This window comes from Grus americana, chromosome Z, assembly GCF_028858705.1.
Source record: "Grus americana isolate bGruAme1 chromosome Z, bGruAme1.mat, whole genome shotgun sequence".
In the NCBI taxonomy this organism is placed as follows: domain Eukaryota; kingdom Metazoa; phylum Chordata; class Aves; order Gruiformes; family Gruidae; genus Grus; species Grus americana.
The window spans coordinates 83069560-83090433 of record NC_072891.1 but is presented as its reverse complement, the minus strand read 5'-3'; the positions used below and the strand labels follow the sequence as shown (position 1 = coordinate 83090433).

The 20874-nt window shown below is 40.8% G+C and overlaps 1 protein-coding gene across 4 annotated transcripts in view; it reads left to right on the top strand.

The window, feature by feature from the left end:
• Positions 1 to 3630: 3630 nt before the first annotated feature.
• The window catches only part of TMEM161B (transmembrane protein 161B), a 38966-nt gene continuing 21722 nt past the window's right edge, over positions 3631 to 20874 (top strand). Inside the window, exons 1-3 of one of the 4 annotated variants that reach the window (XM_054809698.1) lie at positions 3635 to 3758; positions 12588 to 12691; positions 17661 to 17741. In XM_054809698.1, coding sequence (XP_054665673.1) covers positions 3756 to 3758; positions 12588 to 12691; positions 17661 to 17741 — 188 coding nt within the window. In that variant the 5' untranslated portion in view covers positions 3635 to 3755. Of the gene's footprint in view, positions 3759 to 12380; positions 12404 to 12587; positions 12692 to 14063; positions 14156 to 17660; positions 17742 to 20874 lie in introns of those variants that run through there. The other 3 variants (XM_054809697.1, XM_054809700.1, XM_054809699.1) reach the window with 3 other exon arrangements.

Below are 20874 nucleotides of genomic sequence, written 5' to 3'. Positions count from 1 at the left end.
TTACTCTTTCCAGTATCTTTTCTACAACTTGCTCTAAAATCTTGCTAAGTAACTGCATTCTGGGTTTTTTTATTTATTTTTTTTTATTTATTAGGTGACGTGGCCTTTGTTGATCTAAACTAGGTCATCTAGGGACTGTAGATGGTATTATAATACAATAAACATTGTCCTTTAAATTTTTTCTCAGCAGCTCAGTTGCCTTGCTTTAAATCACATCACAGACTTCTCAAGTGTCTGTAAGCATTTCAGCTATTTCCAGGCTCATTTTCCAGAGGAAGATTTCTTGGGCTTTTTGCCATGCAGGAAGCTGTGAGATAATGCATCTTCAAAAATGTTTATAACATTTTATAACTTTCAAATAATGAAGATCAGATGGAAGTCACTGAAACTCCCCAACTCCTGAAAGCGAAGTACTGTCCCACAGATAACCATGAGATTAGATCTCCTTACCACTTGACTGGAAAAAAGGGAATCTCCTTGATAGAAGTTCTCCTCTTCTCTGTTTCCTTGAGACTCTGCCTTTGTCTGGAGCAAGACTGCTGCTGTATCAGAGTGCAAAGTTACTTCATAACGTTGTGCTGGAGATCAGAAACAATTGTGCCACAGTCCTGTTAAGCTTCCTCTATATAGCCCCAAGGATGTAAAGGTCTAATGGATACGGAAGTGAGGACGATCCTTGACAACACATTAACTGTGACATCATGATGAACTTTGAAGGCTGAGGAACCTCTTTAGATATTTTCTCACTAAATCTGACTACAATGATGCTGTCTCCCTCACTCTCTTTGCTGGAAGTCATTATCTGCGTGGCCACAGCAGCAGAATGACACCTGTGGCACAGCTGCACTACAGTCACATGCACTTAAACTGCTGATGAAACAGCTCATCTCAAATCACAGCAGTAGAAATGTTCTTTGTAAAGATGGTGGGAAAGTGATCAGCTCTAATACCAAGCTTAAGGAAGGAGCCCGTAGAGAATGTAATGAAAACGTTCTCAGAGCTTGTCAGTGTTGTGAGTCCTGCTCCTTCCTTCATAAGGAAAATTTTTTATGAACGATGTGATCTCACCATACATTTCACAAAACTGGCAAGCTTACATCTGTTTAGACATAAAGCGAGTTTAAGTCATGCTAGTTGCCATACAACATGTTGCATGTTACACGAAGAATTGTTTAAACCATTAAAGAGGTTAAAGAATTACTCGGTGTGGGGGTTACTCCATGGTAACCTGGAAGAAAAGAGAGTTTAGTGATGTGGAGTAAAGAGAACGGAGAGGCTGCTGAGGCCACATCTGACAGTGTGGAAGAGGCTAGCTATTTTTGGGGAGCCTTGCCTGTTTCTTGAATCGTGAGGCATATGTGTTACACTTAACCCAGCCTTGTATCCTGGCGGCACAGGCAGCAAGGCCATGTCTGCGCTAATGGGTTTCTTAAAACTTGCCCGCTGTGCCAGACAAGAGGGTTTAGGAGAACACCAGCACAGGTGAGACAGTGTTTGCATCAGCTGCACTTAATAATGCATGGGACAATCTTCTTCAGCTTGCTCGCTGCTAAGGTTCTACTCAGCCCATATAAATCCTTTCAAAAAAATCCATCTTTGTGTGGTGTTTACAACTCTGGCCTTGGTTTTGTGTGAATATTGATTGTTTTTGTTAAACACCCTTTAAGCAACACTAGAATTAAAATACTAGGGCTCTAAACTCATGCTTGTTAAGAATTCAAGCCAAGCAATAAGCAATTCTTGGTTCAGTTACTGAAAAGCTCTGCTTTTTATCAGTTTTGATTGTGTGGTGGTTATAAAATGCCACCAAATTTTTACCAGCAGTGAAATCTCATGCCAAAGAGCTCCACAGGTAAGTTATGAATTTCCTTTAAAAGACACACACTTTTGACTTTTGCATTCAGAAGCGTTAAATGTGCCTCAAATTGGTTGCTCTCCAAATGCATCTGATCTCTTACTATTCCTACACTCAGAACAAGATTAATGTTTTCAGTTGTAATTTTGCTCTTTTAAGAACTTACTTTCTTTAGAATTCTCTGGATGCCAGGAACATGTCATTAACGTGTGAACAGAATGCCTTTAGAATTTGTTATTTTCTTAAACCGATAGTGCTCTTCTCTACTGTGCTAGTTTTGCCACAAATGTCATCAAATCAGCGTTAATAAATTGGGAAGCCCAGGACTTGTTGACTAAAATAAAATGGTTTCAACAGGTAAAAACGTCTTGTCTTTGTCCCCAGTACTGTAATCTCTAGTATCTGAGAGGATTTCCTTTGAAGTCTGTTTGCTCTATTTTATTATTGTGATGTTGAGTGGGTTTTGTTGGGTTTTTATTTTAGCTGCCACCTATTTCAAAGTAACAATTAAAAACGTCAGAATGTCACAGTTTATAAGTCTCCATGACAGTTGTTAAGACGTTACTCAATTATCTTTTCCTACATATTTGTGTGTGGAGCGAGATTTAGATTCACTGTGAATCCCACCCTTGGGACTCCCTGAAAAGCAGGGAAAGTTTGTCAAAAAACCAACACATGCAGGTAAGTATTTTCTATAAAAGGACTGTTTATCCATTCAAGCTGAATACTTGCACTTCGGTTTCCAGTTCACGCATGACAGACCGTGGCGGTACATTTAAAGCAGCAGGATTTACAAGAAAGCAGTTTTGTTATTTGAGAGATACGACACTTGGCCATTGCTCTTTTGGGACCCAGGAGGCTGGCTATCGAGCCGCATGTCTTCTTATGACAGAAACAAGGCGGTTAATGGACCAGAGACCAATGACCGAATAGTCTTTTGCCTCGGAAGGGCTGCGGGAAGGCAGACACACGGTATATTTTCCTCACGTCTAACGGCTCCGCGCCTTTTCCTGCCTCCACAGCACACCGGCGGGACCGTGAGGCGACGCTGGGCCCCGTTCGCCTCAGAACCCGCCTAGTGGGTCCCTCCAAGCGGGGAGGATTTTTCGGAAGGCCTCGCTAAGGCCGTCGCACCCCTCAGGGATGACCGATAAACCGCCGCTCTCTCCCCGGGCACCGCCGCCATCAGCGGGGAGGGCGGGAGCGACCCCCGACGCTGCGCGCCGCACTCCCTCCCGCCCTAGCAGCACTTCCGGCTTCATTTTCCAGCTCTGCGCATGCGCCTCAGCGCCGCCAGCCCGGAGACTGGAAAGTGGCCAAGGCGCATGCGCGAGTGCGCCGCCGTACCGTCTATCCGCCCCCCTCCCTTCGCACCGCCGCTGAATCCCCCCCCGTCACCACCCCGCCCCCTCCCGCTCCCGCTCCTCTCCCGGTGAACATCGATTCCGCCGCCCCGCGGGGTCGAGTAGGGAAGTTAGCACTCGGGGCAACCTCCCGTGTCACGTGGTTCGGGTCACGCCGGTGGACTGCCCGGACCAGGCTGCCCGTGCTGCGCCTGACGGGGCTCGCTCAAAGGCACCGGCGGGCGGTGTGCCCCGGCGGGCGCCTCTCTTCGCCGCCTTCCCCTTTGCCCGAGGGAGCGGAACGGCAAGCTGGCCACCGCGTCGCTGTCTCGGTGCGTCCCCGCCCCATCCGCGCAGGCAGTTATTTGGACAGCTCCGGCGGACCTCGGACTGGCGGGGTCCTGGCGTGACCTCCGCGGCGAGGCGTGCGCCGGGCGGGAGCCGGCGCGGCGGGGCCTGACGGGGCGGCGGGAGCGGAGCGGCGGATTTATGTGCTGGGAGCGGGGCCGGGCCGGGCGGCTGGAGCGGCGGCGGCGGGCGGGGCCGGCTCGGACACCATGGTGAGCGGGGCAGCGCGGGGGTGGGGAAGGCGGCTGCGGCTGTGGGGCGAGGTGGGGGCTCGCTGCGCTCCGGTGGTGTGCTGTTGTCGGGGCTGAGGCCCTGCCGCCCCGGCCTGGCGCGGGAACAGCTCCTGGGTTTGGGGACGTGTGGAGCGGGGACACACACCTCCACACCCCGTTGATCTCTGTTACCAGTACTCGTTGAGAAAATGCTGTGCCGTTTGCGTCCTCACCGCGGCTTTCCACCGACACGGTTTTACTTCCCAGCGGTTATTTACCTTTTCGCTGCTTTTCCACGGAGAAGTGGAGTGAGCTTCTGCCCTTTGTGGCCTGTATCAGTTCCTATAAATACATAGAACTGTCTATTCACTTCTCCTGTAGACCCCCTGTAAATAGATCATTTAATTACCTGTGGTCTTGGAATATGTCTGGAAACCTTTCACAGACACTTTGGTTTTCGTTACTACTAGTCCATTTTCAGTGCTCTGGTTTATGTTATATGCTGTGGCAGTGCACAAATACATCAGGTTTATGAAAAATCTTGCCCGAGATTGCTTTTCTTGGCAGATGTTTTAGCACAGACACAACTTCCTGCACTCGGCATAAAGTACAGTAAATGAACTTGTAATATAGGCTGTAACAGAATAGCAAAGTTTGATTGGTGTAATTGCTGCTAATGACATCGGCTTGTTGGATATATGTAGCTCAAATAGTGGAGGCTGAGTATTTTGTGAATGGACCTGCTTTGCTATAAAGATACAATGAATTTTATATTTAAGTCTTAGTTACCATTTAAAACACCTGAGTTCATTGGTTGTGCTTTTAGCATACTTATTTTACCAAGAGGAGATATATGGAGCATGACAGGGATACATGAGTGCAGGTATAAAGCTATATTTTGTATGTGCCATTAATACATATGTTTCTCTTCCATGTGGATATAAATGTCAATGTGCCATTTTAACTATGGCAACATAGTGTTTATTCGAATGATGGAAGTCTTGCTTAAGGAATACGCTTTAGAGTTATACTTGGAATAAAATCTGACTTTTAACTGTTCTGATACTTAAAGATTTAGTCACTTGATTCTACTAAAGCATTTTTCAATAGTGTATGCTTTGAAATCTGAAAAGGACTGTGTAGGGTTTTTTCTCATTATGTCTTTTTGTACATTCTTTTTTCTTTCTTTTTTTCTGTAGGGGTTAGAATATTTAGTCTTTTGACTAAATATTGAGAGGTCTTGTGAGACTCCTGTCGTTTGTAGGAGTGTGTGGGTTCTGTATCTAGCTCTGTATTTGAAGCTACTTTTGGAAAGTTGTAAGCAAATACAGCTTTTCATCTCAGTGTGGGTCCTTGTTTAAATAGTCTGAGTGCTTGCTTCTGTTGCCTGATGGAGTTGAAAAATCAGGTCCAATTTTCTTTGCTAGTTGCTGGCAGCGCGGACAAATAAGCTTTGTGCATGATTCCATGATGCAAGCAAAGTTAAAGGATGATAGTCTACTTTCATGCTGTTTGGAAGCTGTATTCTGCAGTTCCAAAGCAGCAGGAGAATGAAATGTTCGTCACTTTCTTTTTCCTCAAGAGATTTATAAATCAAGTCATCAAAACAGTTTACTGGCAGCACTCTGCCAAGTAGGGACCGCCAGGACTCAACTGTGTTAGTGGCAATGCCAGTGGTACTCACAGCTTTAAACTCTGCACAAGTATCTTAATACTATGTAAGGCCATGGTGGTTTAGGCTGTTCAGCAGAGACATTGAAGACTTTTCACGTTTTATACTTGGAATGGTTACGGTAATGGGAAAGCCACCTATTTAAAAAGCAAATGTTCTGGATAGTGAGACCTTCCATACTTCCTACTTGTGTTAACTGGGGAAGTATGTGTAAACTAGATTTTTAAAATCTTTGAATAGTAATAACAGAATATAACCTTGTTTTTTCCTTTGTAGCAGATCAGTTCTCTCAACTAGTTTTACTTGTAACTTAATACGTTGGATATATATTGGTGTTCTGCACAACAGACATTCTGCGTTGGCTTCTTCAGTAATATTGATAATTCTGTGATTTTATAAATGCCCTTGTTCCGGTCATGGATTTCTATAGCAATAACTTGATTTGCCTAATGATCACTAGTTCTGTAATCTTTGTGCTTAGAGAGCCTCAGTGGAAAAAGAAGCAAGACTGTCAGGTGAAATAAAGTTGGCTGACAGGAATGTCATTTTGGTTTTAAGCAAAATACCTCATTTCAAAGGGAGTCATGCTGCTGATGACTGCTTCCATCTAGCAGTTTACAGCTTTCCTTTGAATATGTGGAAAGACACTGGCCGAGAGAGAAGTCATCTTTGGGTGGGAAAGACTCATGAAGGTGAGCGGTTTGGTGGTAGTCCTGAATTCCCTTTATGTTTTTGATGCCACTCTATGCATCTTTTGATCATCTCTGCTGTCTTGTAAACAGTGGAAGGTGTTAGAAAATACAAGTTCAGGGAAAACTTGCCTATGAAAAAATAAAGAAAATAAACCCCTGAATTTTGTAGAGATCTCTTGGCATTGATTTCTTTCCCAAAATTAGCTTTATGAATGTCTGATTCCTACAAGTTGTAAGATTTGAACTGTCTCAGATTGCCAGCTATACAAGATATCATTCTGACTACAGGTATTTTGTGAAAGTAGTCTTTTTCACAGGAAGCATTCATTTTAATACTCTGTACAGTGAGCTCAGTTTTCTTTGGCCATCCTATGTAACATTTTCTACTGTTTAACAAACAATTTTGAATTGCGTTTGTATTTCAGGCAAGGACTGTCTTGCTTTTGCAAGCTGCAGCTTGAGCCTGGGCTTACACATATGGAGAAAATTTTGCATATGGAAAAGTCCCATCTAATAGCAAGAACAATAATATGTCACTGATTAAATGGCATTTCAAATAGGTTATATCGATTTAGCTTCTAGGCTTCACAAATACCCTTGCACTTATGGAATTTCAACAGATAAGAGTATTTGTTATATTCTCCTAGAGATCTTCCTGGTTGCTACTAATATAGAAACTTTTCCATTTCTTACTTGAAAATCCACAACCTTGTCAGTATGTTTGTGTGCTGCCATTGAAAGAGATTGATATATACCCTGAATTAACATCTATAAAATACTCCAGTGCAGTTGTGTAAAAATCTTGGTTTTACACTTACCACTTCAGAATGTAAGTAGCTGGCATTGTTTTTCTGAAGGTGAGGTTGTAAATTGGATTCTACCAGCTGCTTTTTCAGGCATGCAGTTGTACTGCTGCTGCAGTCCTGGTGCATACGGCAGTTGGCTTCAGCTCAGGGCCCTTGTCTTGCAGTGGAGGAGGTAGTTATTGTTAGAGAACAAGTAGTTTCAAAGTCCCGTGTAAAGCTAGGTGTTTGAATTAATTGTAATATCTAGGTGTGTGGTAAGGGGAAAAAGAAGGGAAAAACCTGACCTGTTACTACAGGTATAGAATAACCTTGGGCAAGGTCAAAAGGAGGAGACTGGAGTGGTGTCTTGGCATACAAATATTAACCTTGGCTATCTTTGCTCTGCGTGTTCTGTAAATAATGATGAAAAGAAAAATGTCCTTTAGGCATAAGTACTTTTAAAAATTTGGTTTTTTTTTTTGGTTACTGTTCTGAGATAGCTGTTGGTGTATTATAAGTACATTTAACTTGTAGATAAGAGTATTGTTACTTTATCCTAATTATTTATTCTTTTTTGTTCTCTGAATTATCAGCAACAGCGTCCATGTATGTGGTACAAAAGGTATAGACCGTGAAAACCAAAGTCTAGGTTGTACTTTATTCAACTTTATACTGTTGCGTTTTGGACCTGTCATCTTTTTTTTCACAATTTTAAGAAATCTGGCAATCTTCTCTTTAATGTAGCTGCTAACACTTTGCTTGTAGACCACTTATGCATTGCCTGCTGTTTAAAAGTTTTCCTGTAAAACACGTGCCGTGTTGCAGAAGCAAATGTAAGAATGCCATACCTACTGAAGGTCCTGGAACTGAGCGCAGTGCTCAGGACTTCTAAGACACCTCTAACAAAGACCTTCCTCTGACACAGAAACACAGCCAGACTGCAGTTTATTAGACAGCATATTCCCTACATGATTTTGCTATTTCAGTCTCATCTTTGACCCTGAGATTGCTTGCCAACCTCTGTTTTGCAGAGAAACAGACTGTACTGTCTCATGTAGTTGTCTCTTCTTTGGGCCAGTTGCTTCTCAGCGTTACACAGTTTGACAGAAATGTCTCTGACTTCTCTCCACAGTGTCTTGAATTTGGATTTCCAGTTGCAAACTGTGAAGCTGAAGCATGGTAGGGACATGGATTTATGTGAAATCAGAGAGTGATGAAAGTCTTATGAAATGGATTCAGATAATGTCATTTTCCACAAACTGTTCTTTAACTGCAGACATTTTATTTAATCTGTACAGCAGTTCCTTGTCTCTGAAAGGTGAATAATGCTTCTGTTACTTTTGAGTCAAGCCTGTTAATGATTGTGTGCGCAATTACTTTATCACAGATCATGTGAGTTGATGGGTTCCAGGTTTTGTTCACCTGAGGCCTTAAAAAACCCCATGTGATTGTGGACTTTGCCCTTAGCATCTTCTTCCTCAAAACCATATCGTACTCTGTTAAGCAGGGCTAGATTTTTTTGTTTAAGTCATGGATTTCTGGCTAAATTCTAATCTCTGTGTCCTCTCGTTTAGAGTATGGCAAGTAGAGGATATAAGATATTGGTGGGAACCAACATCTAATCTTCATTCATGTTCCTGAAACAAGTGGTTTTGAATTTAAACTGATGTTAGTGGTAATGGGAAGACTTAAAAGTATGTGGGAGGTACCTCAAAGAAGCAATGGCACCAATGTAAAGGAGCAGCAGAAATTTGAAGGAGGGAGGAGAGGTTAGCAAAGAGAGCCTTGAGTACTAACAAAAGTTAATGATATCTGGAAAAACCACCCAAAGGTGTTATTTAAAGTTATAAAAAAGTAACAAGCACTTCTAAATTATATTTGACACTTTGTTAGGAGATGTGTGGTAACATACTGAAAGTGTTTACCAATGCTGAAGGATAATTTATGTTATTTTAATAAAGCATGGTTGAGGGAGATTAGAGATGATACTGGACATCACCTACAACATGTCTTCTGCAGTATTGACACAATTTCTGATTTATTTAAGAAAAAAAAAAAGAAAAACTGAAGGGAGAAAAGATAAGAACTTTCCTTAGTACAGTATTTAAGACCAAGAAGATATGGCTGATGGGGAGGGGGAAGGTTGACAAAGAGTGGTGGATGCTGTTGGTTACAACTGGTTGCATAGCAGATGTTGACAGCATAGACTTGGCTTGTATGACCATAGGACCCTCTCTGAGGTTCAAGGACTGCTAGAAAGGTACAGCATTCACCTGACCAAGTGGGGTAAAGCCATCTTTGGCAACAGCCTGGCCAAACTGGTATGGAGAGCTTTAGACTAGGACTGAGAGAGGAAGGAGGTGATGATTCACAAATCAAGAGGAGAAAGTGGTGGACTTGGTTGTTAAGCAAAGGGTACAGGGTAATGTGGAGACGAGTCCTTGAAAACAACTAAACAGGGCAGAAGGGGACCCACAACAAGTATCTAAACACAAACAAGGAAATACTTGTACACAGACAATGAGGTCAGCACTGTAGGGGGAGAAGCTCTTACACCTCTTCTGGGAAAGTGGATCACTTGGGTGCATCTCTGACCTGCCTGTACACTAATGCATGCATCATGGGGAGAAAATGGGAGAGTAGGGGGCTGTATGAAGTTGAGCTACGATTTCATTGGGATAACAAAGATGTGATGGGATAGCTTATACTATTGGAGCGCTGCTGTGGATAAGATGCAGGCCCTTTAGGAGGACTGGCTGGAATAGCGAGGAGGGAGAGAGCAGCGAGCATGCATGGAGGTCTACCACGGGATGAGTAACTAACCATCTGAGCGCTTATGGGTAAGCACTGCAGGGCAGAGCAACATGGGTGATGTTGTGATTGTCTGTTGTAGACAGCCTTAATCATGAAGAGGTAGAAGATAAGGCCTTCTTCAGACAGTGGGAAGAATCCTCATGTTTTGCGGTGCTGGTCCTATAGGGTACTTCAGCTACCTCAGTATCTTCTGAAGAGACAACACAGTAGGGCATAAGCAATCCCAGAGATCTTTTGTGTGCTTTGATGGCAATTTCCTAACACACATGACTGAGGAGCTGATGAGAGCGGTGCTCTGTTGGACCTCAGACTTGCAAACAAGGAAGAACTGGTTGGTGATGTGAAGCCTTTGCCATATTGACCATCAGATGGTAGAGTTCAGGATCCTGAGAGAAGGAAACGAGGCAAGTAGCAGGTTCACAATGCTAGACTTCAGGAGAGTAGACTTTGGCCTGATCAGGCCTCAGCTTGGAAGAATCCTATGGGACATGGTCTCGAAGAGAAGAGGGGTCTGGGAAAGCTGGCTGAGTTTCAGGGATCACCTCCTCCAAACTCAAGAACAATCTATCCTGATGTACATGGATGAACATGGAGCTCATGACAATGCTCAAACATAGAAAGGAAGTAAGCAAGAGGTGGAAACAGAGTCAGGTCATCCAGGAGGAATATGGAGAAACTCTCTGAGCATGCAGGTGTGGGGTTAGGAAAGCCACATCCCACCTGGAATTTTCACATGGAATGTGAATGGCAACAAGAAGACCTTCTATAAATACATGAACAGCAAATGTATTATGACGGAAAATGTGGGCCTGCTGCTGGCTTGGGCAGGAGACATGGCAAAGGACATGGGAAAGACCAAGATGCTAATGCTGCCTTTGCCTTGGTCTGCATTGATAGTTTGTCTTCAGAAATCCCAGGCTCCTGAGACCAGTAGGAGAGTCTGGAGCAATGAAGGCTTACCCTGCATGGAAGACTGTCATACAAGGAGAGGCTGGGAGAGCTGGGTCTGTTAAGCGTGGAGAAGGTTCAGGGAGCATCTTATCCGTATGCATAAATACCTGATGGGGAGCAATAATGAAGGTGAAGCAAGCATCTTCTCAGTGGTGCCTGGTGAAAGAACAAGAGGCAGTGGGCACAATACAGAATATGCCATTTAAACGTAAGAAAGAAGAAAAACCTACATAAGGTGAGGATGGTCAAACACTGGCACAGTTTGCCCAGAGAGGTTGTGGAGTCTCCGTCCTCGGAGACATTCAAAACATGACTGAACACGTGGCATCCTGCTGTTTGACTCTGTTCTTAGTAGGGAAGGTTGGACTAGCTGATCTCCAGAGGTCCCTTCCAACCTCAGCTGTTGCACCATTCTATAAGAATTGCTCTTTCCTCTTCTGGATTATCTTTACATTGAGAGAAACTTCTGGTGTAAATAATGTGTGGTTACATTTTGTCCAAGAGAAGAGGTATGCTAGGGGGAGGGGATGCATTTGAGCAATGGCAGTACTGCATGCTGTGCTGCTAGTGACGTGTTCTTGAGGGATGAATCTTACTTCTTCCTCTAGGGAATATTGGAGAAAATGTTTCTCAAGTGTATGAGCTAATCCGTGTTTTATTTGTGAGTGGTTAATTGCAACTGCTTCCATATGTAGAAATACTTTTGCTTCCTGACCTTCTGTAGCACATTGCCTCAGTAGAAAGCTTGTGAAGTGTAATTCTCAGCTTCTACAACTATAGAGGGAAATATTTTTGTCTTCAAAAAATATCATTAGTAACTAGCAATAACCAAAAGTTCATATCTAAGTATGAAAGTGAATATGAACTTTTATATGCCTCCACTAAAATGTGGCGTTTTGTGTGCTGATTGAAAATGTGCCTATAGTCCTTTCTGTGAGAAAGTATTCTGAAAAACAGTTTTAAATAGTGGAAATAGGTTATTTGGTTGATTCTTACTGTGTTTTCACTTGAATGTTTTTGCAAATTTCCCTTGCTTATCTATGTTTGATACTTTTTCTTTTTTACTACTGCTTGTGATGTTTTAAGCATGAAAATCTTGCATGTAAATAAAGGAAATATGGTGTGCATGCTTCATGCTGGTTTTTAACAGGATGTTAGCATTAGTTGATGGAATTTCATGAGCAGGATAAAAGTGATAAAATGCATCATTTCATTCATTGTTGTTTAGCTTTAGAAGTTTAAAGTTGCTTTACATAAAAAAACCCCAAAAAACAAACCAAACCTCACCCAAAACAACCACCACCAATAGTCATAATTAAAGCTTGCTGAGTGAGTGGGCATGAGATTACTGCTGGCTCTGCTGAAGTGCCAAATCCTGATAGAGTTGGACATTAAAGTGAAGCTGTGCTGATTCCTGTGTGTCCTCCCCTCTGGAATTCTCCACCTGTGCCTGGAGTTCAGCAAGGAGCAAATGCTCTGCACTAATCAAAGGCTGAAATTTCACCATGCGGATGTTGTAAATTACTGTTAATTCCAGGGGGTTTGTGCGGCATCAGCTGTTAAATCACGTCAGAACTGAAGAGACCACAAAAACCAAGATTGTAATCAGTGATGTAATTTTAAGGCGTAACATCTTGTGAAATGCCATATCCACATGTGGTTTTATGGTCTGTGAAATGGGACATATGTTACTGGTCTCGTGACCTTGCAATGCCTTTCCTCTTCAATGAGGTATGTAACTGATTATACTAAGTTCCAGGGGATTTCTTGAAAATGGATATGGTATTTTTTCCTCCCTCTAGTTTAAGAAGAACAAAAAAATGTTATCCCTACCATACCAGGTGGGTTTTTTTAAAGCTACTTCAGCACTTTTCTAAAACACATATTAACTTGTTATTAACTTATTCCTCTACAGGGTGTGATAGGTGTACAGTTGGTGGTTACCATGGTAATGGCTAGTGTCATACAGAAGATCATACCTCACTATTCTCTTGCTCGTTGGCTTCTCTGTAGTGGCAGGTAAGATAAGAAACAGTTGCTATATGGTGTGTGAATGTGGTAATGCAATTATGCATTAGAGCAGTAACAGTCAAACATACCAATTTAGGTTGTTTTCTTGAAAAATAATTAATCTACTGTTCTTAAATTTATTATGGTAGCATTGTTACACCTGACTTACAAGCTCAAGATATAAAGACAGTGTTGCTGTAAAAAGCCAGACTTTTTGTTGCTGTTAATTGTATCAGTCATAAAGTTAGCTGTTGTTCAGTTTTTATATTATTGAAGGTGCAAGCCGCATACTTTAATATTAAAAAGCTAAACTGTATACAAGACACTGAAGAATGGAAGGATTTTTTTCTCCGCACTGCCTCAGTATTCTTAATAATCCACCTGCTAATTAGCCTTGCGTATAAAGAGTGCTTAGGTATTTATTAAAAATTCTGATTTTTTTAATACTTCATAGGACAGGATTAGTATAAATTTCAATATTCTACTTCCTCATAACAATAGATCAAACAGCCATAATGAGTTGTAAGGGGAGCATTCCCTGTGTGGCTGTATCCATAATAACAATGAAAACCAGCAGCTGTTTTGAATATAAATTGGTGTCTTAAATACTGAAAGAATCATAGACACTGATTTTTTTTTTTTTCATTTGGGAGGAAAAACACTTTGTATGATTAGAAAGTAGTGTGCTGTCCTTTGTAATTGTTAATTTTGAGAATGCTGAATCTTTACTCTCTGAATTCTAAAGGAGTATCTTTGAATAATAACGTGCTCCTTAGGAGTCTTAACTAGTGTTATATAATCTAGTGCCTTTTTTCCCTGCATCTTGGAATTATCAACTTTTTTATTTTCCCCTTTTCATCACCCAAAGAGTTGCTAGTGAAAAATCACTGTAAATGATGTTTAGAAGTGTGTTAGGTATCACTGGTTAGGTGCAATGGAAAACAGTAATTGTCAGGTGAATGATACAAACAGGAATCATACTCTTAATTTGTGAGTGAAGTTTCATTGTTGACCACATCTGCTGGGTATTGATCACGTTTTTTTGTGCTCTAAAAAGAATATTACATTAATGGATATGAAACTGCATACCCTTTGTTTTTAAGGTGTGTTACTACCATAGTGTGTTTTCAGTGATTCTTCAAATTACACTTTCTACTTTTTCTGTCCTATTTAAGATTTATTTAAACTTATTTCAAAATGTGAATATTTAATTGCTCCTTTTAAAGAATTGCTCAATATTTTACCCGTGTTCTTCATTCTTGTGAAGTTTTCACTTTCTTTATCCTTGTTTTAAGGCATGCCTTGTGCAAATGAGGGAGAGGTTTGCTGTTCAACTATTTTTCATCATCCTTTTCTCCTTTTTGTCTTCACACACCTGCAGGTTGATAAATACATAAAGCAGGATTTCTGCACTTGTGCTTATGGAATTCTGCTCACACTGAAGTCAATGGAAGTCTTATTATTGCCTTTCATGTTAGTAGCCTTGAAAATCTCATTGTTGCTTTTCAGTGTTGTTCTGTTTATCTGGTAACTATTTTAGCACATTGTAATTTCAGTCATTGTGAATAACCTCCTGAATACAAGAATTGTGTAAAGATCCAGAAATAATTCTGTGTTCCAGAAATAAAAACAAGTCAAAAGCTTCACTGCAACAAGAATTTGAATTTTAATGGCAGAAAGAAAAGCAAGTTTTTTCTTAGTTTAGCTGACAAACTATCTTTTTATGTTTAACCCATTTTCCTTAGGGCTGTCTTTTTGCCAACAGTATTTTGACAGACCTGTGTGAGTGGGGTGGTAGCAGGTTTTATACAAACATTAGCGTACAGGTACAAGCAGACACCCTCTTAAGCAGTCCAGTTTTCCTAGGAGAAGTTACCCCCTGTTCCTTCTTTCCTTTGTCAATATACTTTAATTAGTCTTTGGTTCCCAAAACTGGTTTTTAAGTTATTTGGCTTCAGTGTCTTTCTTCTAAATGGTTGAGAGGCTTTTCTAAGCGAGATAGTCTGAAATGTTTATAGATAGCCCTTGCCAAATGGGAGGGAGGATAAACACATTACTGGACAAGCCAGAAACTCTTAAGTGACCAGTTGGTTTCAAGATGCCTGTATGTGTACATTCAAAGTCCGTTAAAAGGAAACTTAGACATTTCAGAATTTAAAAAGAATTGTTAGAATAGGTAGACATAAAATAATTATTTGTTTACACAATGACCAGCTATCATTGACTGTTGAAAAACTATTGTTTGTGAAGAAATACAGACTTTTTCAATCAATGCTATTTTCAGAGCTTGAATGGAATTTGAATAGTGATATTTATTGAAGTCAATAAATTGGTGACCTAAGTATATGCATAGGCCTTTGCATTTTTAACTAATAAAACGTTCTCTACCAAAAAGTTGCTTATAAGTTGCTCAGCTACTTCATTTATGTTTTCAGGCCACTTCAGGAAGACAGAAGAAAATGTTTTGTTGTGCATTTGTTAATGACCTTCATTCAAATTAACTGGGGCATATCTGTGCTGTTGTTCCTATTCAGACTAACTTGGATATGTCAGAGCCACAGAGTTGTAGGATTTCAGTTTTAAACATATATAAGCCCAAGTGTTTTTGAAGTAAATTTTTAAGCTCTACCGTTATGAAAATGTTTGTTCTTCAGATCTCTTGGTTTTGAGGTTTTAAATGCAAGGTGCGTAGGGTATATTAACTAAAAAAAAAAAAATCCCAAAACTCTTGTATCCTATTAGTTGTAATTAGGAATCACTTGCAACATAATTCTGTAGTATCATTAAGAGCAAATTGTGGTTTAAGTGTTTGATTTGTGTTAGTATGTTACACAGAACAAGATTTTTGTCTGTTCTGCTGTATTAGGTACTATTTCTCTATCTGTACAGGAAAGATTCTGAAAAATTAGCTTTCTGACACGAGCGATTTTCATCATTACAGAACTACTTGTGGTACTTTCAGCATGCCAAGTGCAGATCTGGGAGGTGGTGAATGACAAAGCAGAAGACTATTTCTCTGCTTTCCCCTGCTTTGTCTAGGTCATGTGAAAGATAGGAAGAAGTTAGTATCTCCAATTCTAGTTTCTCTTCTTGGATGAAAGGGTAGTTGCTCTGGTTTCTGTGTGATTCTCAGTCTTAACAAAGTCTTTTTTGAAGCAAAGTTTGCCAACAGCAAATTATTTTTGGCTGGGACCACACATGATAAAAAGAAATTAATGAAATAACTTTCAGTCCTAATGATGCCTCAGAAAAAAACCAAAATTCAACCCCTCTTCTCCCCCTCAAAACTCCTTGTTCATGCGAAGTCTGTAGTATTTGCCATTTTCAGTTTTGGAACTGGTAGTGAATTCCTTCAAGGGAAATTTGCAGCGTGCTATGGTTTGGATCCCTGTGATGTATTATTGGCTACTAGTGAAGTTCTTTTCTCTTGAATAAATCAGCATCAGCTGATCCTTCAGCACAGCAGTACCTACTGGCACAGGCTCGTGGAACCCCCTGTGAACCAGATTGTATTCTTTGTAATATTGCTGACATGAACTCTTACTTATCCATTATGCCAGTTTTTAAGTTAAGATGATGTCTCTGAGCTCTGTTCAACTACCTGTTTAGTGCTTCATGATACCAGCAATTAAACTGCTAAAATTGGGAACTCTTCCTGAAATGTGTTGTATTTTTGTCACACCATTTTTCTTCATTTTCTTGTCCTCAGCCAAGTTTTTTTATATTTACGTGGAAGGCAGTATTCTGAAGATGTAAAGATGGCTGGACCAGACTTCTGTTTGGGCCAGGAAGCCTTTCCGGAACAGAGCTGTGAATCAATTGTAACAAGTAGCTTGAGGTTGTTTGGGTTTGATGTTTATTTTCCAAATTTGCCCTGCTATCTTTTTGAAATTCGATGTAATAATCTTTAATTCGCCAATGTAGATTTGAATAGTCCTACTTGATGAGATTTTCTTAAGGTGAGAAGTACTGATGGTTGTGGATTCCATTATCATCTCTAACTATTGCCCTGTGTTAACCCATGTCACCAATTACTGGCCTCCTACTCCAGAAAAGTTCTTCCACATAAATTTCCTAAGTCTATTCCCATTAATACTTGGGCTCCTTTGCCTCAGCATTTCAGAATGGAGGTCAGAGTGACATCCTTCCTGCATCTGGACAGCAACCTTCCCTAGTTGAATGTGGAAAAGGGCTTGTTTCAGCTACTAAGGTTCTTGACATGCTTAGAGTTTAAGGTAAAACGTACCGTCTCAGAGACTTAATGACCTCTGTTTTTTCTTTTCAGAATTTCCTTGTCACTACTTGCCTTTTAAATAAATGCGCAATGGATGGTGCATTGACTTGTGAAAGTGGAAAAACTTGTGGCTCAGCTACATGTAAATTAGTGATTTTTTTAATAGTGCTTTTTCTAGTAGGAGTTGAAGATAGCACTGAGGAGGTGTTTAGGAAAGGAATGTTGATTTTATGGTCTCCTCTGCCTAAGAAAAAAGGCTGGTAGTGATTACTTTTTAATAGCTATTCCAGATTCTGGAAAATTGCTATGTTTTGAGAGACATAATTATACTTCATAAAATCATTTAGAATATGATTCTGATGGGTAATTGTAATGGTATAATTATTCTAATGAACTTTTTCCAATGTCAGTACAACCTTGCTTGCTGTATTTGATGATAACTTGAGAATTTGGTGTTTCGAGAAGTGAAGGACTTTCACTTGAATGACAAAGTGGCAAAGCTTTCTAATTATGAGTAAGCATCTCATATGCTGAAGAGAACTGAAGTTTAGCTGTGATTGTTTGGTTCAGGCAGAACTGGTACTTGCACAGAAGGGTATTTTGCTTAGGTGTTGCAAATGACTGGTGTCTTAATATGCACACAGATCTGTATTGATATATAGATTATTATTTTTTCTTTTTTTAAAAAACACTCGATATTGCTAATTCTGATACTGTTTTACTTGAGATTTTCTTTTTCTTTAGTTTACGGTGGTATCAGCATCCTACTGAAGAAGAACTACGGATTCTTGCAGGGAAACAAAGAGGGAAGAGCAAAAAAGATAGGTAAATACTTGTTTTAAGCTTTTGTCTTCCCCGCCCCCCTTTTTTCAGTATGATCCATATAATAACTTTGCCAGCCAACTTTTGTCTGTGTGAGTTAAAAACTGCCCGTTGCCTGTGACTGCCCTGCCTGCATTAATTGTCACGGCTCTGTACCGAACTGTGTTCCTCAGTTTAACAGAGATGCACAATTTGGGCACGTTCAGAATTGAATGATTTCCAGCTCACAAAATAGGTCTGTGAAATTGCTAATTTGGCGGCAAGGATTTATTTTAGTGAATGCATTCATTTGGATGAAAACTGAGGAAAGCAAATCTTCTATAGGATTGAAGCTTTTCAGCTTGAAGCAAGAGAAGAAAGGTTTGAGTATATTAGTTCAACATAGGATTACTATGAGCCACCACTCTTACACAGCTGTGAAAAAGGTAAATGTGCTCCTAAGGTATATTAGGTGAGGTATTTCTAGTAGAAGACATAAGGAAATATTAATCCTCTTGGACAAGGCACCGATGTAGAACTTTATCTGGGTTACTGTGTACAGTTCCGATCACTCATGTTCAAGAAAAATGAATTTGTACATGAACAGGTGAACAGAGGGCTGCTAGGATCATCCAGGAAACAAAAGTCTGTCTTACAAGAGGAGGCTAAAAGAGCTTGGCTTGTTTAACCTAGCAAAAAGACGACTGAGAAGGATGGGATAGCTGTCTGTTAGCTTAAGCTGGAAACAGATTTCTGACGTTCAGGCAAGAAGTTCTGCAACCGACTTACCAAAAGTACAACTGCGGCAAGAACCAAGACATCTTGAGGTGGTGGAGCTGGCTGCGTTGATGCAAGATTTCTGAATTGTCTGTGTTTAAAATAAACAGACCCCTCTGGCTTCCTTTTTGGTGACATAGGAAGTTTCCTTTAGTCCTTTTTCTTTTATTCTAATATGAGCTCTCTTATTCTTAATGCTTGTGTAAATCCACAGGCTGCACATATAATCTGTTTGTTGTAATGTGTTGTTTTTTTTTCTTTCTGTTTCATAGTTCTTAAGCTACATGGTTAGCAACCTTATTTGCCACACTTTGGGGTACAGAATTAAGTTGTTCCTTTTAATACTAAACAATGTTAATTTTACATGCTTGTTTCAATATTCTTTCAAATTCAGAAACTCATTTTGTCTAACAGTTTTCTGTAACAAGTTGAAGCAAAATAATTGTGAATAGCATTACAATTTATAACTGTCCATTTAACCAGTGATATTTATTCATATGTAAAATGACTTTAATTACATCACTGTATGTCCACCTGTAGGAGCCTTAAACAGAAAAACACAATTGCATTGCTAAATAATAATTGTACATTGCTCTTATTGCATTTCCTCAGCTTGCCAGTCTTCTGCCATCCAAAAGATGTGTGTTCTCACTTTCACCAGAGCAATTACATGCTCTCAGCTGGGTGGAAGCATGGCATGTTAATGTGTACTGACATAATAAGTTTAAATTTTGTAATATTTGGAATACTTACTGTGAAACTTAGTAGGAACCTGTATCACAAATCACCTATATATGCATTAAGTCCTTTTTCAGTTACTAACATTCTACATTTAATGTTTCAAATGCACTTCATGTCTGCACAGTCAAATTTTGTTGGTGTGATTTAGTTTAAGATTGATATGATTATCTTACTATAATAACATGTAACCAAGAGAATACAGTTATAATAGTTGTAGGGAGTTGTTTGTGCTAGGGTAAATGTTAATCACAGGAGGATATGAAACTTCAGGGAAACCCAGGTGGTAATGTGGAGGCTTGTACCATCCTTTCTTTGCTTTGCTGTTTCAGCAACAGAATGAATAATACACTTACTTTTTAGTCAATAAATATACCTCCGTGTTCGCTAAAGAAGCAGTTGTTGGAGCAGAACTGTGGTTTAAAGTAGGAATTGTTCCTGTTGAGTTGGTTTGGATGTACTGGTGTAGGTTGCACGAAATGTAATGCAGTGCTCCTTTGAGCCAAGGAGATGTGAAACATATGGTGGAAGAGAAATAAGGACATGTCTATTTGTTTTTCTCTGTGTCTTTTCGAGATAAAGAATTTACTTTGTCAAGCCCATAATCTTGCAAAATGGAGACCTGCTCCTTACTTAAATACTTTGATATATATATCAAAGTATATAGTATATATGTATACTTAAATACTTAAGTTGAACTAATTAAAAGAGAAATGGTGAAAGGAGATCCAAGGAACTTTGACGCTGTCCCGCACAACATCCTTGTCTCTAAATTGGAGAGACATGGATTCGATGGATGGACCACGCGGTGGATAAGGAATTGGCTGGATGGTCACACTCAAAGAGTTGTGGTCAACGGCTCAATGTCCAAGTGGAGAACGGTGACGAGTGGCGTTCCTCAGGGGTCGGTACTGGGACCGGCACTGTTTAACATCTTTGTCAGCGACATGGACAGTGGGATCGAGTGCACCCTCAGCAAGTTTGCTGACGACACCAAGCTGTGTGGTGTGGTCGACATGCTGGAGGGAAGGGATGCCATCCAGAGGGACCTGGACAGGCTGGAGGGGTGGGCCCGTGCAAACTGCATGAAGTTCAACAAGGGCAAGTGCAAGGTCCTGCACATGGGTCGGGGCAATCCCAAGCATGACTGGGCGAGGAATGGATTGAGAGCAGCCCTGAGGAGAAGGACTTGTGGGTGTTGGTGGATGAGAAGCTCAACATGAGCCGGCAGTGTGCGCTTGCAGCCCAGAAAGCCAACCGTGTCCTGGGCTGCATCAAAAGAGGTGTGACCAGCAGGTCAAGGGAGGTGATCCTGCCCCTCTGCTCCACTCTGGTGAGACCCCACCTGGAGTACTGCATCCAGCTCTGGGGGCCCCAGGACAAGAAGGACGTGGAGCTGTTGGAGAGAGTCCAGAGGAGGCCACGAAGCTGATCAGAGGGCTCGAGCGCCTCTCCTATGAGGACAGGCTGAGAGAGTTGGGATTGTTCAGCCTGGAGAAAAGGCAGCTCTGGGGAGATCTAATTGCAGCTTACCAGTACCTGAAGGGGCTACAGGAAAGATGGGGAGGGACTGTTTATCAGGGAGTGTAGTGACAGGACAAGGGGTAATGGGTTTAAGCTGAAGGAGGGTCGATTTAGATTA